Source organism: Syngnathus acus, chromosome 8 (assembly GCF_901709675.1).
Source record: "Syngnathus acus chromosome 8, fSynAcu1.2, whole genome shotgun sequence".
In the NCBI taxonomy this organism is placed as follows: domain Eukaryota; kingdom Metazoa; phylum Chordata; class Actinopteri; order Syngnathiformes; family Syngnathidae; genus Syngnathus; species Syngnathus acus.
The window spans coordinates 7,665,944-7,693,142 of record NC_051093.1 but is presented as its reverse complement, the minus strand read 5'-3'; the positions used below and the strand labels follow the sequence as shown (position 1 = coordinate 7,693,142).

Sequence of the window (27,199 nt, the reverse complement as noted above, 5' to 3'; positions counted from 1 at the left end):
CTCTTAAAGCGACAGTAAACGGGGAATCACCAACCTTGAAGACACGCTCAGGGGTTGGGGGGGGGCGGCGTTGTGCGAGAAGGTTGGAGGTGTTGTGCCACACGCCAGGGGAAATGTTTGGAGCGTTCTCGTCTCTCGTCAGCTCCCAGCAGCCCAGGCAGAAGAGGCAGGGGCAGCCTCCTCAAGTGGGCTACACGCCGGAGGACTCCTCACTTCAACACCCCGCCAGAGGAGAGGACGGCTCCCAGGATGTAACACCGCCTTAAGGAGAACTCATCTCTTTGCAACAGTGCTCCATTCACGATTTTTCCCCCCCTATTCATTAATTTCCTTGACATTTTTTGCAATGACAGTTTTGTCGACATCCGGGCCACAATGCCTTGACTCCATTCTTGTCTAAAACTGGCGGAGAGACTGATAAATCTTGTTCTCCCCCCCTCCCACCTAACGACTCTTTTTGTCCGCGCCGTGAAGGCTGGAACAAAGAGGTGATGTCTAACCAAGGAGTTCGGCGGAATGGACCCGTGAAGCTGCGATTAACAGGTAGGTAACGATATTGTTTTAAGCCCTTCTAAAGTAATGCCGTTGCACACAAGCTAGGAGGGCTCAGTGTATTTCCTGGATAGGAGGAACAGTTCCCATGGGCCACGGAGTTGGCTCATCGCCGCTTCACTCTTCCTTTATTTCCACGACAACCCTTGTGGTCGCTCCAATATATTTGAATCTGACATCCGTGCACCCGTTTTGCTTCTTGCTCCATTTTGCTATAATTGTTAATGGCAATAGTGATTGTCATTGTCGCCACTTAACCAAGCCGTAAGTCCGAGTCGGGTCCCGCAGGAGTAGAAGTAGCTGTGTTGTCACTATTAAGCAAGTCGTTGTTTGGTAATTCGTAAAAATGGGACGATATAAGTTTGAATAAACACTTGTCACATTCTCCGGTGCAGACAGGCCAGCCGTGCTGTCAAACGAGCTCATTTAGAGTTGACTAGCCGGCCGGCGTTAGCTTGCTAGTTAGCTCGCTGTTGGCTCTGCACTAATCAATGTTTGTGACATTTAAATCAGTTGTCACCACCGAGGCTCGCAATAAACCCATTTAAGTAGAGGAAGTTAAGATTGGAAATAAGGAAATCAAATGGTTTAAAAATATTGGAAATTTAAAAACAATTTTAAAAAAGTGCATCGATTTTAAAATAAGACGTATTGAAATGTAAATATATTTACGTTTAAAATGTATGTAGGCCTACCTGTGGATGAAATGATGAGGTGGATACAACTTTAAATACTGAATATGAGATGTTTAAAAAAAAAAAAAGTGTTGATATAATCCCACTCACACTCTTGATCACCAACTACAAAAATGTTGACACATTTTTGCCCGGTGATGATGTAGTTGTGCTTCCTCCTGCAGACCTGCACACTCTCCCAAAGCTGTTTGGTTTGTGCCTTTTCAACACAAACATCAACGAGGTTTACATGGGAGCTCAGTATTTTGACTGCGAGAAAGGGGCTGACGGCTTGTCCTTTTTTGATCTACTTCCAGGACCTGACTTGCACCGCATTCCCTGGGAACTGTGTGTATACGTGTGCAAGTGCCAAGTGAAATATTTAAGCGATGGTGTTTTCTGATCGGCGTAAGTGGAGACAACAAGGGCTGATCTTAATGAGATGGATTAATGACTTGCACGCGTTTGATTGCCAAGTTAACTGCAGGCTTTCACTTATGTTTACGCTTGTCATAAATCACACATGCATAATGAGAGAGGTATCAAATATTTGTAACGTGATATGTAGTTTGGAGTGGACTCCAATGCCTTGTTGTTTTTAATACGGTAGAACTTCCCAGGATGGAAGATTATGTAGAAACAATCTATTCCAGGGTGGCGCTTTTGTCATAAAAAAAAAAAAACTGTTTTAATAAATGGATTTACACTGCATGATTGAAGTAGAATAATTTAGATACGTGTCATGGCAGCGTAAAAAAAAAAAATCAGATATCCTCAGGTCGGAATTGGAACCTATGTCGTGAAAAAGCCCAAAAAAGATCAGTGTTAATTTCTTGCTGCTTGGGTGCTAAGTGGTTTCAGGAGATATGCTGATGCTTGATGTCATGATTCTGATCTCGAAGAAGAAGAAGAAAAAAAAACATGGTGGCATTCCATTCTGATTTTGTTATTAAGGCAGGCCCTTCAGCACAATATTTTAGCAAGCAAGAGCCATTTTACAACCCCGAGAAGTCCATTAGACTGTGAATTAGTTTGTCACCACCGTTGGAGACTGCAGTGGTCTCCTGGAATGCCAGGAATGTTAGCCCGCTGTGGAAAATAGAGCAAGCTGGACCTCATAGACCAGCTTTGGTCCTCCTCCTCCTCCTCGGAGTGACACTGCACACCCCGCCACGCTGAGTAACAATGCGAACTCACCACCTCTTCAAATGAGTCTTTTCTCCTTTGACAACTTTGTCTTGTCATCCTGCTGGCGAGCAACCGTGTTGCTTACGCGGAGAAACGCACTGCAGGAAAGGAAGCGCGATGGGAAGGACGGCGTCTGGTGCGAAGAGCCAAACCGTGGCCGCACACTGTCATTATGTGCGTCTTTGTTTAGCGCTTGCACAGCTGTGTATATACAAGGTGGATCACACTTTTTGTGCTCTAGTCATGAACCCCAAAAGAGTGTCACTGCATGTTGATGACTCACACAAACCTGAATTTGTTTCCAGCCTGAATGTGAAGGATGCCTTGCTACATCCAAACAGGCCCGTAGCTGTTTGTACTGGAGGCGGACCTCCTTGTTGACAACCCCCCCGGGCCCCCTTCCTTCCACATGTCCATTTCAACCAGATGTCTCAGATGTTTGTCAGCTATTAAAGGGAGGAGATATGTCAGGCAAGCTGCTAAGACAAACAATTGGGGTGAGATGTTTCATAAGAGCAGGCTGCCGGTACAGCGGATCACTCCGAAATCATCGAACGGATTTAAAACGGCACATAGGCAAATGTTATCAATCTTCATGAACTTCTTATCACTGTTTGCTTCTTTTATTGTCACCAAAGATATTGGCCCCATGAAAAATTATACTTTGGGGATGAATTAATGGCGCAAATTGACTATATAGTTGGAATAAATGGATGAATCGACAACAAATCAATTCTCCAATTAATCGTGTTAAGTTCCGATGTTGATGAGTGGCAACCAGGCTCAAACTTGTGTAACAAAAATCAACTTGTAACTTGTTTTTTTGTATTTATTTTAAAAAAATGTGACCGCTTCAAATCGTTCAAATCGTCTTTTATCGTGTGTTTTTTTTCTCTGACTAGCTCAAAGAAATGCTGGAATGGTTTTGAATGCCCAATTAAGATATAAGAGAAGTTTTATTAATATACAAAATGGGGATAACATCAAATGTTTTGTAATTTTGGAGGCTTTATTTATTTTTTTTCTCGTCTTTAACCGGGAGGCACCACGTGACTTAATCGGCATATGGTTTGCTCATCGGAATTCTTTGGTGTGGTGTGGATCAGCGCTCAGTGCTCCAATCTCAGTGGGATTCCCTTCCCTAGTATCCTCCACTCGCATTCCCACCTCTTCCTCTCTGACTCACTTGTGTTCTTTCCGATTGGAAGCTTCTCCCTTTCTCCAAAAGCGTTGCGAGGATATCAAAGTCTGGTCTGACAGACAGCTTGCGATATGCAAGTTTCTGCGTTTAGCGCTTAATTTAAGAAGCTAATCTGTTGTGATGGAAATTTGGTTTTAGGATGAAACCCCAAGAGTGTGGCTCGGTCCAGGCGCATGACCCTTCCGATCAAGAGACTTTTGATGTGGTTTTCAATTCCATTCGCGCGCCCTCGCTCACAGCTGTATGGAAGCCATTTGGGATGAAGCTTCGGGTTCTTCAGACAGGATTCATGCGCGGTGACTGCACCGAGCCGTCATCAACGTCCAAACATTTCCACATTTGCCTTTAATAAGCATATCGTGCAGCAGATGAAAAAGACGGAATAATAAAACGGGAGGGTAATGAGCGCTTATTGCACGCCATTTGTAAACATTTTCCTTCTTCCTGCTGAGAGACTCCAGTAACTTTTTAACATTGTTCCATCAATTAATGGACTCTTTTTCTTCCCACCCACCTGAATGAAGACTGCCTCTGTGCTCACACTCCAGTCGCCTTCTAATGTGGCCATTTTTTTCGATTTATGTTAACCCAGAGCGCTGGCAAACTTCTTTAATTACGGTTTATGAAAAATGCAAATGAATATTATACTGATTGATGCAGTGAGTCAAAAAAGAATCGTTACGTCTCAATTCCATATCTGAGTTTGCTAATGTGTCTCTTGTTACTCAGTGAAGTTTTATATTTTTTAGTCGAGTTTCAATTTAAGAAGATTCTACGTTAAGAATATGTGACAGTGTCGGAAGCTTGCTGGTTACTGATTGATCAGTTGAGATTTAGTCGTTCGCTATCACAATCTTTTTACAACACGGGGCATATTTGATTATAAAGCAAACATTAACTTCAGAATTTTTGACATAAAGCAAGTTCTTGCTTCCTTTCTTTACCCAGACGCATTTGATTGTTATTGTTTCTTCGCGCTGTCCTCAGTAGTCTGCCATGGAAGGTTATTTCACGAACAGTGACGAGTTCCCAATCTATAATTTCAATTTGCCAGCGTGTCCAGTTTGATGAAGGAGAGAAATGTGATATAAATACTCGTGTGTCTGAAACCTGTATAGACAGAGATTGATTCAATTAACTCTGACTTGCGTCAAACAGACGGGGGTCTCTCACGTCTCCAGTGTTACTTACTGGAAAGTGTGCGTGTGCACGCGCGTGTGTCTACATTGGCGTAGAAGCCGCAAAAACGCCAACAGCTGACTGGAGACGTCTGTCTGTGTCTGGGGCCCGACGTTTGAGCCCCTTCAGTCGCCAAAAAAGACGGGATCAGACGAGAGTTGTTTATATTCACACCAGATCACCTTTCAAATGGCATCTCTGCGAGAGTTGAACAAATACACTTGCGAATTCCTGCACACAGAAGCAAACGTTAGATTAGAACACTACGGGTTTTTTTTTTTGGTGTGCTCCAGATGTGCCAAAATCCCAAAATAAGCACTGCAACTCATTGCTCAGTCTGGTTAAACGCTCTGCTGCACAGAAAATTGAGAAAAATTGCCATATCGTTTTAACTACTATATATAAATTGTAAATTATATGGATATTCTTAATTTGGAGTGTTTTCACACTGGAATGTGCTCATATAGGAGCCAGCGTTGCTTACTATATACTGCGTAAAACATGAAGGCCACACTAACACCTGCCATGTGAGGTGATAAGTGTGCATATTAATTCCCAATTTACACTGGCATGGCTGTAGAAGCACGCGATGTGCTGATGGTGCTTTAGTCTTATAGCGCAAATGCGTACGACAGCCTGTAAAATGAAATGGCTGTTGTTTGAAATGCCCTTTGTTCTATAGCGTTGGTTCCTGAATATATATTATTTAAGATGATATCTGCACTCACCGCCAATGCTTTATGATCAATAAATAGGACTGTGGAATTTGATGGCTAGCAAGTATAAAATGGCACTTCTACCAGGCTAAAAAAGTGTACGGGATCCAAAACAAAACAAAAAAATAATCATATATTTTATTTATAATGCACTTCATATTTTAAAGAAACCTCAAAGTGCAAGAAAAAGTTTTAAAAAATTCCCAAACTTCAAAAATGCTGTTAAAGATTCAAGGGACGGGTGGAAATGTTCCAAAAAAAATCCCGGAATATTTGTGAAAATACCTAAAAGTCTGAGCTGGCCTGGCACTAGATAGATCCAACCAAGTTGTTCAGAGTTGGGGGGGCAGTGCCCCCGTATGCCCCTCGCTAGCTCAGCCAGTGCCCAGGAGCCGTTAAAGTCGTATCGCTTTTTGAGAATGATCTCAACGGTTAAATTCCGGGCACACGCATGATGTCACGTCTTGTAGCTGTGTGCGATCCACTTCACGCCATGTTCCTGACAACCACCTCCACACTATAGCGCCATCAGTCTATCTCAGTGAGACATCAAACACTAATTCACATTGACTGCTGGTGATGAACACCTCATATCACACAATGACAGGAAGGTGCAAAGGAAAAAAGTCGTGTTCCTCCTGCCTTTGCCATTTGTTTCCTCATCCATTTTCCATTTGAAGGGATCTCTGAAGCTTTCATCTCCGATGATGACATAACTGTCCTGATTCTTAAAGTCTAACACATTCGTTGGCAGTGTAGACAGTAGGAAAAGGGAGGGTGGAATGATGTAACTTTTATTTCTCGAAGAAGTTGTGAAATCATTCTTTGAAACCCAAACTTCCCGGCGCTGGCTCCAGACGGGGCAGTGGCGCGCTCGCTCGGCTTCTGTGCGATCCGCCCTGGCTCCGTGACATCAGCGGGGTCAGGGGGAGCCAAAAGTCCAAGAGAGCCACTCAGCTTGGGTCCCGGCCAGTAGCGGTCGGTGCAAGCTTGCAGAAGCCCCGAGGCCCCGCTCGGTTCTTCTGCTCGCTGTTTTTGACTTCTCACTATAGCGGCAGCGGTGACGGCACCGTGGAAGACTTTACTCGCCTGGCTGACTTTATGTTCAGCATGTCGTCGTGCACAAAGTGGAAAGAGAGATTGAAGCAAGAATGCCAATGTGGCATGGTTTCCCACTATTTGGAGCTGAAAATAGTTGGGGTGGACTCCCCTCTTATGCAATGGCAGAGGACTGAATCACAGAGGGGAAAAGGTGACGTGAGATGGGTGAAATGTTCTCACACTAAAAATGTTGCCAGTCGCTAGTCCTCCCTTATGTGTGTGCGGAGTGAGTTTCCTCGTGTAGTCCAACTGGTTCCTGTTGAACTCCTGAAATGCCAGCATTGTTTGACTTGCGCACCACTTTGAAAACTGGTTTGTTCACCAAGACTTTTTATAACCAAAAGAATGTCACATGAAAACAACTTCCTGCTAATGCCAGAAGCTGGAAGCATAATTTTATATAATACTGGAGAAAAAAATATTGGAACCTCTGAAGTTTTTTTGATGTAACAAGTCTTGCATTCAAATTAGGGGTGCTTGATACCATATTTTTTTCGGACCAATACAGTATAAATTCTCAAATCTTGAGTCATTGCCGATACCGATACCAAGTGTCGATACCGCTAGTAATTCAAGCATAACCCCCACCAAAACAATAACAGATCATTTTAAATAAAGACCATAATATTTAATACAGCAATTTTCCTTAAAAATGGCTGTAGCATTAACTTTCTGTATATCCTTAATGATGGATGAACTGAAACCAAATCTTGACGTGGCATTAAGCAATCTCTCATCAGTCGTTTGCTCCACAAGAAAGTCTTCCCAGACGCTTTTCTGAGGACAGAACTGCTGCATGACAGAACGTGAGGCCCACAAACTGTCAAAACATCTCCAAGTAACAGCAATGACCACCGTGAATAAACCACACAATATGGAAAGCGTTTAATTGCAAAGTCATGACGTCGCTGGACGACCATCGGGTGATTATTCGACGCATTTCGGTTGACATTCGATACCTGAATTTGAAAATATATAATTCATATATGAGAACACGCGTCTGGTTGTGCTTCCCGAGATCTTTCAACACTCCAGCAGGTGCGGAGTGTAATGAATGATGATGATGATTTATGGCTTCTCTAAGTCATGGCCTTTTGCCCTTTGACCTATGATGAGAAGCGATGTAAGACTATATTGTGTCTTTTCTACGCGACTAGTCTGTGTGATTTTGTGCAGCAGATGTCCAAAATATTTTTTTTCCTCTGTGATTCCGGTGTTCCTTTACATCAGTCTCGGAACATGTGAGATAAAGCGGCGTCGGATACCCAAGTAATTGTTTGAAACTAGATATTCTCCCTTTGCTTGCTCTTTGACCAAAGTGATGCATGGCAAGAGTGTGTTACTCTTTTTCCCTCTTCCTTAAGTTGTAAATCTAGCAAATGGCTGATTTTCGAAGCATTCGAAAGTTTCCTGGCACTTAAAAGTTCCATGATGACTTTTGTATATACTCTATGTATGCTCGGAGATCTTATCAGGTTTGCGCATTTCCATAAGAGGATCTGCGAAGAAAGCCAGGTTATTTCCCCATGTCAGTTTGTCACAACCACAATTCCACAGTCCAGTGAAAAGCTGGACAAAGTTTCTGAAATTCTACCCTGTGTCCTTAAGCTCAGCTCTTTAAATGCAGACGGTGTAGGCAGGTCTTTAAAATGTAAACAAATTCCCAGACACCATCCATAATTTTTTTTAGATTTTGTGAGTGGAATACGTTTATTGCTATTTCAATATTTTTACTGTGCAGGCAGCTTAGCTTATCTCAGCTGCACTCGCAAGTTTGGTTTTAGCTTCAAGAAAAATTCACAAAATAATAAAATTAACAAAAATGATGTTCATTCAGAATACTTCAAACCTCAGCTGACCAGATCGTAGAAAATAGTACGTTAAAGTTTCTGGTTTTGCCAAAGAAAAAGAAAAACTGAGCAGCCGTGTCAAAATGAGAAGTCGTAAAAAGTTGTCTCCCATCCACCGATATGAAAATCTCTGGATCATCTTCAGGGTATTTAATAATAAAAAAGAATATTAAAGTCCAATATCTATTGAAAAGTTCATAGTCTAGGTTGTCAGCATACATTTAATTCCTCTTTCTGCTTCACAGCACACTGAAGACTAATATCAAAAAAAAAAACTTCGTTCTTTCCATTTTGATTAAACGTGAATATGAGCTGTCGCTTGTGGCATTAAATTTAATTTAGATTTGGGAACTCTTGACAGGTCCTTTGACTCATGCTTTTACTAGGATTACATTTTGGTGCTGCGGTCCCAGCAGTTGATGATTTACATTGTGCAGTCTTCAGGATTAAACATTACTGCCATAGGAGATTGATTAGAAGATGGTTTGAAGATTAGCAACAGCGGGTCACTCACACAACCATCACTCTCCTTCCTAAGGTAAAGGGAAGTCTTTTGTTTTTAGCTACATGCTCCAAGAATTGGAGTCAAAACATGGACAGAAAAAGAAAAACAGAGGAAAGGTAGCCAGAGTGTGAAGGAGGTGGGAGAGTAATCCTATCCAAAAATGTGTCAGACTGTCTGGGGTGGGTCATCATCACACTGGACCGGAGGAACCAGGTGGTCAGGAAGGGAGGTTCAAAAGGGGTTCAACCTGAACTGGAGATTTGTGTCGTCTCGCACATGAACGCTTCCTCGCAAACACAGGAATGTCTGATATTTTCCAAAAGACCTTCTTTGCTCTCGTTTGACTTTTAGACAGGGATGGGAATGGTGGAACATTACCAGGCGGGCGTCTCGGTTCCCACACCCCCCCCCCATTTCCTCCCCCCTCATAGTCTCCGGTGTAATGGTTAACCACAGAGACTGGAGGCACTTTGAGTCCACTTTTCCTCCCCACTGTGCTCCTCTCTTTTTTTTCCCATGCTTCTATTTTATTGTGTACAAATGGATTCCCCTGTCTGCTTATATGACCAAAAAAAAGACTTTTCATCCTTCCGTCTGATGGTTACCATGACGACGCTGACTCCTTTCCAGACGTCACATGACCTCTCCCTTCCCAGGTGTTTGGCTTGCGTCTGGCCGAGCGCATTGATTTGCCCGCACAGTGGAGGTCTTTGTGCGCCCGTCTAGGGGTGGGGGGGGGGGACTCAGCCCATCCTCTCCCCACAGGTGGAACTCGGAACTTCAGCCCAAAGGCCCAACTGGCCATTTGTGTTAAGCTGAGGGTTTGGTTTGGGGGCAGCCATTGAACAGACGATTAATAAGCTAAATATAAATATACTTCCGTGATGTCCACTATATTGCTCGGCACAATTTTCGTGCCAGTGTGATTTATTGATATGTTGTATTGATGGATTACGCAATGACAGGCACCAGTGAAAAACTTTAGCTATCAATCACACAGTTTATTCAGGTTTAATTGGCTACAAGAAGAAAATGGCTGCCATGCTCAATTATTTTTATTGCCTTATCGTGAATTTCTCACTGGTGCTCATCCCGTCTGGGTTTCGCTGCCTCTTCCCAGTCATGAGTCGGAGCTGCAGTGCGACCGGAATGAGAAACACAGGCAGCACAGAGACACCTTTCTCTCAGTTTTGCTTGGATACTCGCCGTCGCTATGACGACAGAGGATTTCAGATGGGCCGAGATACGAAAGGGTTATTTGATGCTCTTCCGGAGTGTTTTTTTTTTTTTTTTTTTTTTTTGTGAGAGAAGAGTACGGCAACCGGTGATTTCGAACATCTCGTTCAGAATATAAGGAACCAATATAAGGAAAAGATACGTTGGCTAAATATTGAATACAATTTGGAATTAAGGTGGTCCAGTCCCACAAGGTTCCCGCATGTCCTTAAAAAGAATCTTAAAAGTCCTTAAATCATGAATGTAAAAACTCGGACTCACTGTTAATAAAGCACAGACCCAGTGAGAGACAAGAGATGATTGCCCGAGTTTCTTCACGGTAAAATTAAACGTTGCTTATTTTCCTAGTAACGCTCTGTTCTTGACCTATTCTAAAAATTGTACAGAGCAGCCAAGACAGATGAGCTTGTATCGCTTTCCCGCTTTTTGATGTGCACCATTAAAGGTTTACCATCACGGGTACTCTCTTGTGGCGCCAAAGAAACGTGACATCATGCATGACGGCGGTTTTGGAGGTGGATTTTCCCCCTGGAGATTTTGATTCAATTCCAATTTGTAAAATGTCATGGCTGATTTCATTTTTGTTGGTACTCATGTTTTATGCACTTTGCTGCTATCAAACCTTTTGCTGACATCAACAATCATGTAAATTAAAACCAAATCCCTAAATAATGAATTTTATTCAATTTGTATTTTCTTAGAATTTTTTTTTTTTTTTTACCGCGTTTGAACTGAGGCACCATTCTCAGGCATATTTATCAAATGTTCCCGCTGTCTCCTCTTATTTTCTGTCTCAGCACTGTTTTTCTTACGCTGCATGCCCAGACTGGTCACATGTTGATGCTGTAACCCAACTAGACACATTTTTATAATGGATTGGCTCTTAACATATCACTCATGGCACGCTCCATTACCAATGGGAGTACGCTCAAGGCTTTTCCCATGCAAGGCGTTTTTTTTTTTGATTGCTTTGCTTTCATGCCACTTTGCATTTGAACCTCACTCATTGCTAAACAATATTGTGATGATGATTAATATGGTGATAGCGCATGTTAGCATGTGTCTGAAATTCTTGTCAACTTAGCTACTGTCTGGGACAGTAGAACCTCACGCCACTCCTCACTGCAGGCAAAAATGCGCAGCCAGTAAATCACACAGCAGAGGCTGGCTTGACTGTCTGTGTTTTCATTTTTCCTAGATTTCAGTCAGCAAATTCTTTTTTACTTTATTGCCATTCTTGCCTTGTAAACTTGCAAGTTCATCTGCCATATAAAGTCCAATCCTGTTTTTGTTCATGCTCAATAATGGTTAAGTGGTGAAGCAAAGTCAAATAATCCAAATGAGGATAAACCTTTAAATGTCTGACGGACATTTTTTTTTTTTTTTTGGCGGTTCTGAAGTTTCAGACTCCCTGCTGCCACTTGTCTTCCTGCGTCGCCCAGTCCGGTGGTTTTCAATTCCAGTTCTCAGCTGTAATTCAACCCTTTATGTTTTCCTAAGAATCCTATATAGGTATAATTTGAGTGTTCTCTTCCTGCGATGTGGGTTGCGGAGAATGTTCTCATTGAAGAAAGCAGCTTTTCTTCAATCCTAACATTGTTGACGTCCACTCCATCCTTCCAATTTCAAAATGACAATGCAACCTGTATTATCGGAAGAACATATTTCATTTATTTGTTTAGAGGTGGTTTATTTATGAATTCACTCGAGCCATTCACGCCCCAGAATGAAAATTTCACGGCCCTTTGGTTATGCTGTGTTTATATTATGTTCCCAGTGGCCACGGCAGGCTCGTTAACCCGAACTTTAGTGTGCTGTGGGACCTTGGCCATCTTTGTCCCAATAGTCCAGTATTTTTTAAAGTTTTTTTGTTCAAGTTTTGGCACGGGCTATCATATTATTTGTGATGCGTCTTTGGTCAGGCAACATCTGGGCCTACTTTACACCTGCTTGCACCATACTGACAGCAAATACAGACTTATTAGCAAATAAATCTAGATCTATTAGAGACTTTTTAATTTTCCAGATAATCTGACAGAAATTCTGCAATTCTGTTCCCCTAAATTCGTCTTTATTGATTTGATCAATGTCAGAATTTATTTAGCTGACTCAGCTATTGCTAACACAAACAAATTTGGCCATTTTGATCCAAAATAAAATGTAATGCTTGTTGTCAATTTTTTTTAGATGGCTAAACTCAGATCTGACTGCCACCTGTTACCTTACCTACACCAATTTTACTTCCCCTCTCTCAAAATCCAAGTGTTTCATTTTGACACACAATCTTCTGTGTGCCTGGTAATAATTAGTTCGATAGATGGAGTTGGATTGAACAAGTCTCCGGCCGGACCGTGTGTGCTTGAGCACGTGCGTGGCTTGTGTGTTCAGGCCGACTGGAAGCAATGTATACCAGATGTTGCAGAAATGAGTTGGTTTCTATGGAACGTAACACATGGGATGTTTGCGGAAAGAAATTCTTCCTCATCTGTCGAGCATGTTCTGCACACAGCTGCAAGAGGTTATGCCGTCTAGTTTAACTCTTCTTTATGGTTAATATATTAACTTAGTGTCTATGTGTATGCACAGTCTGTGTCTTTTTGATGCAAGAAAAGAAAATGTCTTGCGCACTTTCCTCAATGTTTCAACTTGACCTCAAATGCAGGCTGATCTATAGTTGTGTGCGTGTCTGAGTATGTGCGGAATGGGATGGAGACTTAGATAAATATGCAGTGGCTGCAGACTGCATGGCTTAGACTGTAGTCTGGCACTATAGGTGTGCCCTTGACTATTTGTGTGAATAAAGTCTGAATATTCCCACCTGCGCATGAGTCGAGCCAAAAAAAAAAAGGTGCACATAGAATCAATTCACGGAGCTTGTGAAATGGACTCGTCTGGAATTATGAGGTTTGTTAAATTACATACTTTTGATGTAATATTACAATTTTTTCGTAAAAATCAAACTTCATGCTAAAGAGGTCGATGACCTCTGCGCTATAGGAAAATGTTTACTATTGGAAAGCTATCTACAAGCACATCGGGTTGGTATCAGATAATTCCCTGCTAGCTTGCAGAGGCATCTGTTAGAAGTGCGCTGTTTATTTATTTATACGGATAGTGATTCATCGGGGCACTTAGGGAAGTGCAGTCATTAACACCGTGTTCACATTTCACATTTGCTCGGGTTAAAACAAACTGTCGTTGTCTTAATGTGATTTGTTTGGGCAAGTGTGAATGCTATCATTTGTACCCTGGTGTGAAGCAAACAAATCGACTTAAGAGTCTTGGTGAGGCAAATAAAAATTGAATAGACATTTAATACAACAGACTTTTTTTTTTTATCCATCATTGTACAAATAAGGGCCTAAAATGTTGAGACTTATTTTACAACCCAACCATGATATACTGTTACATTTCTTTGGAATGGTCCTCTGCTTGTTGCCATCGTGAATAATATTTAGTAGGAAATAAACCTCAATCAATGCCCTCCAACGTTATCAGCTCGTTGCGCTTTACAGCACAAAAGTGCCATTAGTTTCCAGACCATTCATCGCTAATAGAAACTAAGCTTGACTCACTGCCCGTAGCTGTTAATCCAGATGCCCAGGTGGTGACGGAGCTTCCTCATTCGTACACACACACACACAAGCCCACACACACACACACATGCCTTTATTTTTTGTGTAGTCATGGATTTGTGTCAATGTGCCAAGTTCATAGCGACGTGCTATATCGATTGTGTCCATCTTGTTTCCTGAAGTCTATGAATGTAAATTTATTTTCTTTTTTTTGACTCGTTTTATTCAAGACTGACCGGCGACTATTCCAGAATGCCAGAATGATTTTGCTGATTATCGCTGTAGACATTTTTAGACATGAGTTACTGGCTGGGATTGTAATGATTATATTGATATACTCAAACATACTATGCGTTATTCGCATTTGAGTAATTCTTATTAATATGCAATCCTCTCTTTTTTTGTCATTTCAGTCCTCTGTGCCAAAAACCTCGTCAAGAAGGACTTTTTCCGTAAGTATGAGCCGAACACATCTTTTTTTTTTTTCTCACAATCTATTTGGTGTTTATTTATAAATGTACTGTGAAGCTATTTTGAATTTAGCAAATGTGGGTCATGCTGCTTTGATAAAATTCCTGCTTTCCTAAAAATAATTCCTAGTGTCTTGTAACCACTTTTGAACTACCTGGCCAAGAGAAGGGGGAAAATCTCCCTGGGAAATTGTGCATTTGTTGTCTTTTGTTTTGGTGTGTTTGGGTCAGGCTGTCATGGTGAATGCGCATGTAAAGGTCGAGTGCTCACACTCAGGTGGTTTCTGTGGTCCTCATTCCTGCCATTCCAATACTCCGGAGCTGAGCAAACATTGCGTTTTCGGGAGTTTGTCATCACTTTTCTCCTGCGATTGTGTGTGTGTCATCATTGAAGGACATTAAATGTCGACTAAAAATTAACGGGACGTGTCATGTGACCGATGAGGAGAAAACTGTCATTTGGAGTTCAGTCCTGGTACTTTTTTGACACATATATTGTGATCTACATTCAATTTTCTGGTCTTTTTCACTTCCTGTAGGCCTCCCTGATCCTTTTGCTAAGGTGGTCGTGGACGGTTCGGGGCAATGCCACTCAACAGATACTGTGAGGAACACACTTGACCCCAAGTGGAATCAGCACTATGACCTGTGAGTTACATGTCACGTTCCCCCGACCCAAATGAAACTGTAATTTAATGACTTGGAAGTTTCGGGCCGTGTTTGAAGTTTCACAATGTTTGTTTCCCTGTTTTAAGTACATGTCAGTGTTCAAAGAGTTCCAGCTGTAAAAGCTCACACAGTTACGACGTAAGCGATCAAACGATCTAAAAATGTCCCTTGGAACTGTATTTCATACACAGAAATAGACTGGAGTAGTATTTTCTTCCAATGACTGGAACACGTGCATGTCCAGTACATTTACCCTGATCTCCTTTTCCAAAGATGGCTTGTCCTGTGAAAGTAACCTGGAAAAAACACAGACACAGTGAATGTAAGAGTGAAAGTTTCCAATGTTTATCCAACCAACTAGCATAGCCAGCTGCAGAAGAAGCGCAAGTCAAAGTTTGTTTGGTTGCTCGGGTTACCCGACTTTTTTTTTTTTTTTAACATCGCCGATATATTATCTGCTCATGTCACATTTGACTTTTAGAGGGGGAAAAGTCGTGTGTATGTATTTACATTTTAAGAGTTGGAAGGAGACAGACACAGGCTTAGCACAAATCCGTTGGGATTTGCTGCGAATGGTTATCTTGAATATACACCCTCTTAACTCTCATCTTTAATCCCAATTTAATGGAGGAGAGGTTTTATTCAACTGATCAGGCCAACGAGATCTGCGGCCTTAAATTATACTCCCACCTGTTGTCCTACTTCAGTCTGTCATAAAACTACTGGCACAGTTCAATCTGGCATAAGCACACCAATAAGTCTCGTTGCATAAATGTCAGTCAACCTGATTAATCGAGGGCTGCTAAATTTGCGACGGGATTCACTCGCTTAATTCAAAAGTCACAGTCTGTCACTAATGCAGCAGTTTGTCATCATTACAATTAATATTTGTGTTGTAGGTCATAAATATAAAATGAATCGACGTCATATAATTGTGTCGTTAGATACATGGCTGGATAATATATAATTTCATGATATATTGCATATGACAGAGACTTTACTGTACTTCCCTCCCGCCATGTGTGTGTGACCTCGCCGCACTCTCACATCGCACACCAGACAGGCATTTGGCATTGACTCAAAATGTCCAGACGTCTTACTCACAGACCATTGTTTCATATCCCTTTTGGTAACGGCTATGATCATTATAGTGGGATCCCCTTCTGTCACTTCTCCAGAAGTTTTATTTAGAAGGGGTGTCAAAACATGTTTTAATCTCATTCATAGCTTCACCTGATAAAATAAACGGAAGATTTCAAGTGGTAGCTGGAAACTAATACAAGGACACTTGATGAAAAGCTATTTTCATGTATTTGTATTTTCACCTCAGATACATCGGGAAATCGGATTCCATCACCATCAGTGTGTGGAACCACAAGAAGATTCACAAGAAGCAAGGAGCTGGTTTCCTGGGATGCATTCGCCTTTTGTCCAACGCTATCAACCGCCTTAAAGACACAGGCTGTAAGTTTTGATGATGTCATCCAAAGCAAATTCCTACTCGCATCCTAACCGTTAAATCTGCTCCATTATTAGCTAATCAGTGCTAACGGGAGTGCGCTGTTAAAACAAGTGTGTAGCGGTTAAGGACGTAGTTGCCGTTACAAGTCAACTAAAATAACAACCGCAGGTTAAATGCTACATAGAGTGGTGTCACGTCTAACTCATTCGCTCAGACAAAAGCCAGACTCGGGTCTAAATGGGGGGTCGACCTTCAAACCACATCACCCCGTCATTACGCTAATGACTGCTGGTCAGAAGATGCTAACCGGATTAGCTTAGTTTTAAGCGATGGATCTGGAATGGAAGTCCAATATAGTGTTTCAAGACTACATTAGAGAAGCGCAACCCTAAATTCAGACCGACTGTAGTCTCAAATTGAATTGAAAGGGCTTGTTTTCCTCGAGTGACGGACGAAACCCGAAGCTTGTCTTGCAGCTGTGAGTGGTTACCTCTACTGCATTTCCTTCTCTTGGACTAACCCTCACCCCCCCCATTAGTTTCCTCCGCAGACTGGCAACATTGAAAGAGACAAGGAGAGTGTGGGGACTCGCCTCCCCTCATGTGTCTGCTGATCCAGACAAGCGGTCATTTCACGCAGACTAGCTCTCTTGTTTTTGCTTTACATGCATTTTAAAAGAATGCTACGTTTGTCCCATCCCTTACACCAGGGCTGTGAAACTCATTTCGTTTCCTTCAGAGGGCCATGACTGTCAACGCCTTTACAGTCAAAGTAAAAGCAGTAAAACTTTTTCATAAATATTTTAAAAAGATGAATGCTACTAATAATTCCTAGCAATGTTTTAAAAGTGAAAACAGTTAGTATTGACACATGACGTCTTGGCGGGCCACATAAAATGATGTGGCGGACCGCATCTGGCCCCCGGGCCTCGAGTTTGAGAGATTGGCTTCAATTTAACATTTGTGTCAAATTGTCTCATTTGAGTATAATCTCAAAGCGTTCTGGCTGTTTATTCCAAACAAATGCCGCAATGTGAATGAGCACATTCCTGCAAACATCTTTGTTTGTGTCTCTGTGGCTGCTGACCTCCCCGCCAGCCTTGTAATGGTTTGACCATTGCCTGTTTTGGTCCTTGTTTAGTCTAGACAGACATCCTGGGCTGATCTACGTGACACCCAGACAACAGAGAAGAGATAGTGGCCATTTTCATGTCTGCAGGCAACATGGACATTTTTTTTGTTTGTTTGTTTTTTTTCCCCCCTTCCTCCCTTATGTGTGTGTGTGTGCGTGTCTCTATCTCAAATTCCAGTCTTGAAGAACTTCTGACAAAGAGTTTCCAGACTGGGCAATAGTTCATACCCGTTCTGAGACTGAGCGGAATAGTGCAGGCTTTGTATTGACATTTGTCAAATATTTGACCTTTGCATTTGAACTGATGCCTGCTCGGTCAGATTTTACAGCCTGTGGCCATGGGAGCATCTGTTTCGGGACACCCTCAATATGTGGCCCGCAGACAGATGGAGAGATAAATTTCATAAGCCTGTTACTGAGATCTAGAGGGAGATGATGACGCTTCTTCATTTATTATTGTTTACGTGTATGAAACCGATGAAGCGTCGTCTCCTCTCCCATCTGATCTTTCCAACTCTCTTCTCATTTCCTGTTTGTCTCTCTAATGCATTTGTGTCCCCTTCCACAGACCAGAGACTAGACTTGAACAAACTGAGTCCAAATGACAGCGACACAGTCCGAGGTCAGATCGTGGGTAAGTTCACAAGGACACACAAACAAGGATCAGATCGCAGAATCAAATCAAAATGTGTTTTCGTATTGGCGAAGTCTGTGTGCCAATATAACGTCATTAGACTCGCGCTATAATTTGTTGTCTGGTAATTCCAACATGTGCATCTGTCTGCCATGTGTCGCTTCAGTGAGCTTGCAGTCCAGAGATCGGATAGGCACAGGAGGCCCAGTGGTAGACTGCAGTCGACTTTTCGACAACGATCTTCCAGACGGGTGAGTCTCTTATCATCCGAGGAGACGCTTTGGAGACGATACATGAAATCTGGAAAGTCACATCGCTCACCGCTGCGCACGTATGTTTGTGATGCCAGCTGGGAGGAGAGGAGAACCGCATCTGGACGAATCCAGTACTTGAACCACATCACACGCACCACACAGTGGGAAAGGCCGACCAGGTGAGGTTTCATTGAAATCCTCGATAAGCTTTTTGAATTGATTTATTTGCTCTGTTGTGTCTCTCAGACCCGCATCCGAGTACTCAAGCCCCGGTCGGCCACTTAGCTGCATCGTGGATGAGAACACACCCATTAGCACAAACGGCGCCACGCCCACTACAGCGTTGCCACCAAATGGCGGTGACCAGCGGGCCCAGGAGAGGCGCGTTCGGTCCCAGAGGCACCGCAACTACATGAGCAGAACACACCTGCACACACCGCCAGACCTCCCGGAGGGCTATGGTAACAATTATTCAATGAATCGACAACTCATCGGAATGAATCGGCAGCTATTTTATTAATCGGTGAATAGTTGAGAGCTCTTAAAATGGTGAAAATTTTCAATAGTAAATCTTCTCTAATTTCCATATTCCTCCATGAAATGCATATTTTGTGTTTAATTTAAAAAAACACATCAGCTTATTTTCAGACACCAAACCGGTAACTGAATCAAAATCAATTGATGTTTGCGCATTTTCTCGTCCTTTATATTCTCATGCTCTGGTATTTCTTTTGCACTTCTCCAGCCCTACGATGAATCCAGTCGTCACGTAATTGTATTGTACTAATTGCTCCACTCCTTCCTCAGTAAAGCCGCCAGTCTGAGCCCTTCATTCAATCCACAATCTCTCACACAAGGAGCCTGCAATACTGGCTCCATTCTAATTGAATTGATCTAGCTGTTAAAGTCTGGCTACTGCAATTTGCTCCCCTCCCCACATCTTTTTTTTTTTTTGCACGTACTCCAACAATCGCACACATTCATATAAAAAGTAAACATACACAGCAGCTGCAGTCCTCCACACATCTTTGGGAGATTTGTTTATCCTCCCGGGATTTTTCTGCTCCGGGGCTTTGGAGCCAGAGCTGTAGAAGGATATCTTAGCCTTGTGTTTGAGATTTAAGAGGCTTCCTATCTTCTCTGGGTTTGCCTTATTCTCCAAATAATCTTCAATTTAGCTGCTTTTGGATACTAATTGAACTGACCGCCCTTTTTTAAAAATCATTTTACAGAACAGAGGACCACGCAACAAGGCCAAGTGTACTTTCTCCACACTCAGACAGGTGTCAGCACATGGCACGACCCCAGAGTACCCAGGTATGTGACCTCTGGGATTTATGACATCATCACGTCAACATGATAGTCGAGGAGATACACAATAGAATTTTTTATTTTGGCATGTGTGTTTTTTTTCTTCTGTCACAGAGATTTGAGTAATGTGAATTGTGAGGAACTGGGTCCGCTACCTCCCGGATGGGAGATCCGCAACACGGCGACAGGGAGAGTATACTTTGTGGACCACAACAACCGAACCACACAATTCACCGACCCACGCCTCTCTGCTAACTTACACCGAGTCCTTAAGTGAGTTTTGACCTTACAGTATATTATTTTGAAATGATTCAACAGTTATTTTTCAAATGTGGTTTTGTTTTCTTTCCTGGATTCAATTGTCTTTGTTTTGCATTTACAGTCCAAGCCCAAATGGCTCACGAGGAGGCATTGAAAGTCAGAATGTGAGGTAAGATTTGTTTTGTTTTTTTCATTCCAGGAAGCACCCCGTTGCACACAGCCACTCATTCTCTCCATTTTTTTTTTTCCCACTTCCACACTAACATGCGCCTTGTAGCGTTTCAGATCATAAAGGCATTTTTAGCAGGCTATTTGTCACGTCGCTGGCGTTGGCTAGTCATCTGACAGACAACGACTATAGCTTACATCCAGGAACTAGCACATGAATGTAATACCCAAGTCTGTTAATGAATTGTGTGTTTGAGTCACTCTTTATGCATGGGGTTTATGGTCCAAGTCTTTGAGCAGGGCCCAAACACATGTTCAGAATGTCTTTGCCTATGCAGCTGTTCAAACACCTACTGTGCTGTTAACGGCCGGAGATTTGCCCAGCGGCCTTTTGCTTCGCGAAGATGGAGCGAGCGGTGGACGGGTGCCTTGAAGGGCCTCCTCTGCCTGACCTCATTCCTCCTCTGTGCAGGGACGGAATGCATTGCAGAAAGAGATCCGGTTTCTTCTTTTTCCCCCTTTCACAGGGATCAAAGAACATGCTGGCATTTTCGACTTTTTTTTTTTATCTGCCTCCCTATAAAGTTTTAAAAACCTATTTTGGGATATAAAAAATATCTTGGAATTTTTTTTTTAATTATTGAATTGTGCAGTTAGTCGCTTATTGCATTTTGGTCAAGATTACCAAATGATTGATTCAACCTTTACTTGACTGCTCAAATTGGTTAAGAGGTTATTGCAGAACACAAGCGTTTAGAAACGTTATGATATTAGGAAATATGTGATATCTGGAAAAGATATCAAGCATCGTGGAGTTCCATCAAGACATCTGCCTTTTATCAATTCAGGGATTCCACCCCCCTCCCCTCCCTCCTCTTCCGTCATACCACAAAAATGTTTGATATACTAAGTCTGTCAAATTTGTCGTTTTTAATGCTGCTTTTTATTTCAATGAGATTTTCTCTGAGCATCCAGCAAGGACATTTTTTTTTTTTTGCTACAGTTTCGATTTTCCGCATAATGTTACAAACTTTTCAGTAACTGAATCTTTGAATATACCGACATGAAAAGTTATCATGTCATCTCCCACAAGGGTTTAAATTTATAGTATAGCGGACTGTAAATGTTTTTTGGTGACGTGTCGCAGAAGCAATTGTCTGCAGAGTTCTTCTCGCTCGGAAAAAGAGAAGTCTGAATTTTGTGATGAGGAGAGTCTAGAGGTGAAAGTGCAGGAGTCATCGAGATGCTTTGCGACCGTTCTCATCCTTCCCCTCCCACCCTCCGAGATGTCTACTCAATTTTGAACGGTGTCAGGCGAATGCCCTTCCTACTTCCCATCCCTCCCTGAGAGTCTAGTCTGCAGGAAATAAAAGGGATTGGAGAGGAGTTGTTGAAAGTCCTTTGGGGCCCTGTGGCTTTCTGGGCTAACAGGAAGTGATTGAAAAGCCTAACTCAATTCAACTTGGCAGACACTACAAACTAAGCAAACTTGTCAATGTGATTATGGATAACGCAGGCCATTAGAAGGATACTTGAGAGCAATTGTGGGCCAATTTTAACCTCTGTCAACTGCAGCCTGTCTGAGTTTGCTGTCTTAAAAGTTTGTCTTGAACTGTTATGAAAATATTTTTTTACGACCTTCGCAGTCACACTGAGCGACGTGCTTTTTACGAGACTGCTCAGAGTTCTGCTTGCTTGCTACTACCCCCCCCCCCCACAGAATTGCAAAATCCCATTATGGAAATGCTTCTATCTCATAAGGTTCATTTGATTTTAGATGTAAGGCCTTAAACTAATTCCAAAGTTAAATATCCTTTATTACGCCACTTTGGATTCATCGGTCTAAAGGTCGGTCATTTTGAAATGGGGAAAACAAAGCGATAGCGTTCCATAAACGTTGTGGATCTATTCAATTTAGGTTCAAGAGGTAACTATTGATCAAGTGTCGTGGGCATTTCCATTCAATAATTTCAAATATCACCACTTACAAGCTGTTTGTAGCTGTGGGTTATTATTTAAGAGACATTTGTTTGGGAATGTTTGTCCACTAAATTTCCAATTCAGCATTTAAAATCTGTACAAACTATATAAAGACTGAAAAAAAATAGATAGGTCCACTATAGAATTTTCACTTTATACGTCCATGTTTGTAGATTACATTTTTATTGAAAAGTGTCCTGTTTAGGAGTTGTAGCACCACCTCTTGGTTCGGCATGGAATTACGTTGCCATCTGACCAAGTTGCACCCTAAATGTGTCCATAAAGATACACAAGTCTTTCTCATCTTCCATAAAATTGTCTTTCTTGTGCCCATCAGTCGTCAGAACCCGTTGAAGGATCAGGTCCAGCAGACTCTGGTGTCCACAAGTCACCTCCAAGAGGAGGCAGAGTGTCTCACGGTGCCCAAGTACAAGCGAGACCTAGTCCAGAAACTCAAGATCCTTCGACAGGAACTGTCCCAGCAGCAGCCTCAAGCTGGGCATTGTCGCATTGAAGTATCCCGTGAGGAAATATTTGAGGTGAGGGAATAATATCAATTATGTTGTCATTATCATATCAGCTCACGAAGGCATTATAGGAAATGTTGACATTAATTATGAGCGTTTTGATTTATTTTTTTTGCTTTCAATGCTGTCTGTGAGGCAGACAACACAAGATCTGCTCTTAGTGAACTGTTCCAAGTTATTTTTAGATTCACTCGAGTTATGTGAATGTTTTATCTCTATTTTTTTTGTGTACTCCCATAAACATTGCCCGCTGGCAGTTTGACTGTGACACACACACACACACATGAAGACTTTTCTGTTTCCAATCTAAAGCAGACCTCTCTCCCCCAAATTGCTCAATGTTTCTACGAGGTGCGGGGCCTTTATCAGCGCAACAACACCTGCAACAGACTACACGACCCTCATAAAATATGCACTGGAATGTGCTGGAACAGCCATGTCTGTTAATCCGAACGAAGACATTTTTGTTGGCTGATCTCACACAGCGAGACAGGCGGGCGGTCGGGCAAAGGATGTTTTAAGGTTGCGCAAGACTCCAAATCATCTCAAGCGCTAACTCATGACTGAATGGGCAAGTGTTAGTCCGTGGGCTGTCAGAGCCTTCTAAATGTGTATTTTTTGGTGTAGATAAGACGCTCCCTTTTTTTTCCCCCCCTCACAGCACCTCTAAGCCTCATCTGAAGGCTAGAGTGGAACGTGGCGGTGTTATTACAGCCTTCCGACTGTGTTTGTTAGAACTGCCCCTAATCCACTTTTAATGGACCCTGCCCTTAATACGTGAGCAGTCTGCACATGGGATGAACACCAATTAAACTGGAGCAGCATTGAACTAATTGGTCTATACAGGAGAGTGCGACAGTGCAGGACTTTCGGCCTTTTCAATAGATGTAAAATTTTGCCTTTTTATTGGTCTTGTTCGTTTTAGTTGGCCAGTAAAAAATAAATAAATAATAAGAAAAAAAAAAATATATATATATATATATTGTTTAATTTTTTTTTTTTTAATTATTAGTGTTTAGTAAGTTAACAACCCTAACTGAAGTGGATGATTAACATCTTTTATATTATTTTAATGTCTTTTTTTTTTTTATTTCCTTAATGAGATTGTGTCATTGCATTACAGGAATCCTATCGACAAGTGATGAAGATGAGGCCAAAGGACTTATGGAAAAGGTTAATGGTGAAGTTTCGGGGAGAAGAAGGACTTGATTATGGTGGAGTGGCCAGGTAGGAAAGATTAAAAACAAAAAAAAAGTGCAATACCACCCTTGTCCCAAATATAAGTACAATATGTTCTTGACGTTCTTTGTTTTGTTTCTCTGCCCAGGGAGTGGCTCTATCTATTATCGCACGAGATGTTGAACCCGTACTACGGCCTGTTCCAGTACTCACGTGATGACATCTACACGCTGCAGATTAATCCAGACTCTGCAGTCAACCCTGTGAGTCATGCACAAAACATGATTTAACCTCTCGCTTCATTGCTACTGTAAGAGTGTATGTAATATTTGCAAATATCTAAACAGTACATTTAAATGACACTGCAAGAGATAAGGAAGTTCCCATTTGTTAAAGATATGTGTGTGTGTTTAGGAGCACTTGTCGTACTTCCATTTTGTGGGCCGTATCATGGGGATGGCAGTTTTCCATGGCCACTACATTGATGGAGGATTTACCTTACCCTTCTACAAACAACTCCTCGGGAAACCCATCACCCTGGACGACATGGAGTCTGTCGACCCGGACCTCCATAACAGTCTCGTCTGGATCCTGTAAGACACAATTTGTTGGAAAAAGGCATCGCTGTGAATTAAAAGTTGAATTCAACTCACTATAAATAACATTTTTGAACACATTTGATGATCTGAAACAAAAGCCTTGACTAGCCTTGTCTGCTGGATGACAGCACCCCCTAGAGTTTATTATGAAGCAAAGTTTTGGAATCTTGACAAAATAAAGCAATTTGTGCCATAGTTTTGATGTTATATTAGAATAACCTCTTTCTGTGATCAACTTTACTTATGGTAATTGAATCTGTCATGGCTCCTCAGGGACAATGACATCACAGGCGTGTTGGACCACACCTTCTGTGTAGAACACAATGCCTACGGAGAGATCATCCAGCATGAGCTCAAGCCAAATGGAAAAAGTATCCCCGTCAGTCAGGACACAAAAAAAGAGTATGTCCGCCTCTACGTCAACTGGCGCTTCCTGCGCGGCATCGAGGCTCAGTTCCTCGCTTTGCAGAAGGGCTTCAATGAAGTCATCCCCCAACACCTATTGAAGGCTTTTGACGAGAAAGAGCTTGAGGTGCTTTCCCATCGTCATGTCAGTCAAGTGGGAGTGGCAGCTCAAAAACTTGTCAAATGTTTTCTTCTTTCCACAGCTGATCATATGTGGCCTGGGTAAAATTGACATCAATGACTGGAAGTCCAACACACGGCTCAAACATTGCACTCCAGATAGTAACATTGTCAAGTGGTTCTGGAAAGCTGTGGAGTTTTTTGATGAGGAGCGAAGAGCCCGCCTACTACAGTTTGTCACGGGTTCTTCTAGAGTTCCACTGCAGGGCTTCAAAGCTCTCCAAGGTAAAGTAAGAGCAATGATGAGAAGATGGGAGTGTTTGCTTTTCAAACATTTATGTAGCTTTTCATGTAAACCATCTGGTTGATTGACTCTCATGAAAGTCAATAAAATATCACATTGGGCCCTCTTGTTTTTTTATTTCAATGTAGGTGCTGCTGGCCCACGGCTATTCACCATCCACCAGATCGATGCTAACACCAACAACCTCCCCAAAGCCCACACATGGTGAGAAAAATATTATTAATATAGAATAAATGTCGACACGATTTGAAATAGCCAACGTCGCAATACTCCTCTCCATTCACATGAACTTGCAAACTTAAAATCATCTTCTCCTATTTTGCCAGTTTCAATCGGATCGACATTCCTCCCTATGAAAGCTACGACAAACTATATGACAAATTGCTGACCGCCATCGAGGAGACATGCGGCTTTGCTGTGGAGTGACACAGCGCAACAAACAGCTGAAGTTTGATCCCGCCTCTTTTTTTACACACACGCGCGCATCGAACACTTTTTTTGTTATTAGCAACAACAACAAAAAATATCTGCAGCTGCTAATAAGTCAGACTATTATACTAACTCGTGGAAGATGCAGGATTCTCTGGCTCTTCCTCTTTTTCTATGTTAAGCATTTTTTTAAATATCGACTATTCCATGTAGCAAGGATCACTCTGAACTGCAGATACAAAACTGGTGTATTAGCTACAGTACAGGGTCATTTAATGAATGGTTACCGTAACCACTTGGAAACGTTAAATCCCGATACGGAGTGTGCCTTGGACTGATGATGCCCGGCCAACGGGGAGACCGCGGATGCAACCATGAAACTGAATTTGGCAGACAGATTTCTATCGCTCTCCAAAGACAGCAGCAAGGACCCCAATGAGTCGCTGCACAAGCTGCATTCCCATCGTCTCTCATCGTCAACAAGTTTGTTTGAACGTGTAAACATGAACAAAGTGCTTGCAATGTGTTATTTTTATATAAGTAACAGGGGAAAATGGAAGAAATAGACATTTCTAATATATCTAATTTATTGCTGATACATCTCCCCATTCTTTTGTTTCAGGAAAAAAAAGTGTTACTGTTTTAATTATATTAAAAAAAAAAAAAGTAAAAACAGAAAGATTATTTCCATGCAAAGATGACAGTATTTTAGTTTATTTAACACAACTCTCATCTTAAAGGCTTTCAAATCAGAAACACACACAAAATAGCCTTTTTTTAATTTTTGTTAAACTGAGCAGACCCTTTAAAATCCACTCTGGCATAACTGTTGCATATCTGAATACTCGGTTGGACATGGGTCCCCTGCTATACTGTTCTATTAATAATGTTCCATTTGTGAAGTTGTTTTCAACCATCCAGCATAAAATTCTTGAATGTTTTCTAAAAGATGCTGTTTAGCAATCCCTCTGACCGTGGACTGTTCTTAACATTTGCATAAACTGAAGAAAAGAAAAAAAAATCAACTGTTGTTCTTTATTGTAAACAAGTGTATGCAAAGTGACAAGTGTCCTCACATGGTGCTTTGTACAGTCAAAATATATTGTTCATATGTGGATCAAACAACCTGTAATTTATGTTTAATTTAATTAGAAACGGATTTTGTCAAAATGGAGGGAGGGAGTTGCACAAAAGTAGAGGGAGGTTGCATAAAGACCATATTCATCCACTGAGCAGTCCAGTGCACAAATGGATAGATCACTCTTCCTTTCGTACTTTACTCAATGCCGTCTCATTGCTGCCTCTCACTGAAAAATTGAAGTTCTTATCAAACCAGAAAAGGTTAAGCGATGCAGCTCTTTTTAGATTTGTTTTTGTTTTTTTAGCATGATCCACTAGGACTATTATCTCTCCTGCCTGACTGATGCAATTTGATGTATGTAACACTACCATTTTGTAAGAGTATTTTATTTTTGTGTGTAATTAGTTCTAATTAAACTTGCCTTTGTCTAACAATGTA

At 41.8% G+C, this 27,199-nt stretch overlaps 1 protein-coding gene across 1 annotated transcript; it reads left to right on the top strand.

Moving 5' to 3' along the window:
- Positions 1 to 35: 35 nt before the first annotated feature.
- Positions 36 to 27,199, top strand: smurf2 (SMAD specific E3 ubiquitin protein ligase 2). Its single transcript, XM_037256251.1, has 19 exons — positions 36 to 543; positions 14,191 to 14,229; positions 14,787 to 14,895; positions 16,247 to 16,380; positions 18,078 to 18,143; positions 18,310 to 18,394; positions 18,493 to 18,576; positions 18,644 to 18,858; positions 19,630 to 19,714; positions 19,823 to 19,981; positions 20,091 to 20,138; positions 22,455 to 22,656; positions 23,768 to 23,871; positions 23,972 to 24,086; positions 24,238 to 24,416; positions 24,696 to 24,954; positions 25,031 to 25,232; positions 25,380 to 25,455; positions 25,578 to 27,199. Exons 1-19 carry the CDS (start codon positions 492 to 494, stop codon positions 25,675 to 25,677), a joined length of 2,313 nt encoding a protein of 770 aa, XP_037112146.1. The 5' UTR covers positions 36 to 491; the 3' UTR covers positions 25,678 to 27,199.

Coding starts and splice junctions, on each gene's coding strand:
- smurf2 (XM_037256251.1), top strand. CDS start 492: ATGTCTAACCAAGGAGTTCGGCGGAATGGACCCGTGAAGCTGCGATTA. Junction 544..14,190: donor CGTGAAGCTGCGATTAACAG/GTAGGTAACGAT, acceptor TTGTCATTTCAG/TCCTCTGTGCCAAAAACCTC. Junction 24,955..25,030: donor TTGACGAGAAAGAGCTTGAG/GTGCTTTCCCAT, acceptor TTCTTTCCACAG/CTGATCATATGTGGCCTGGG.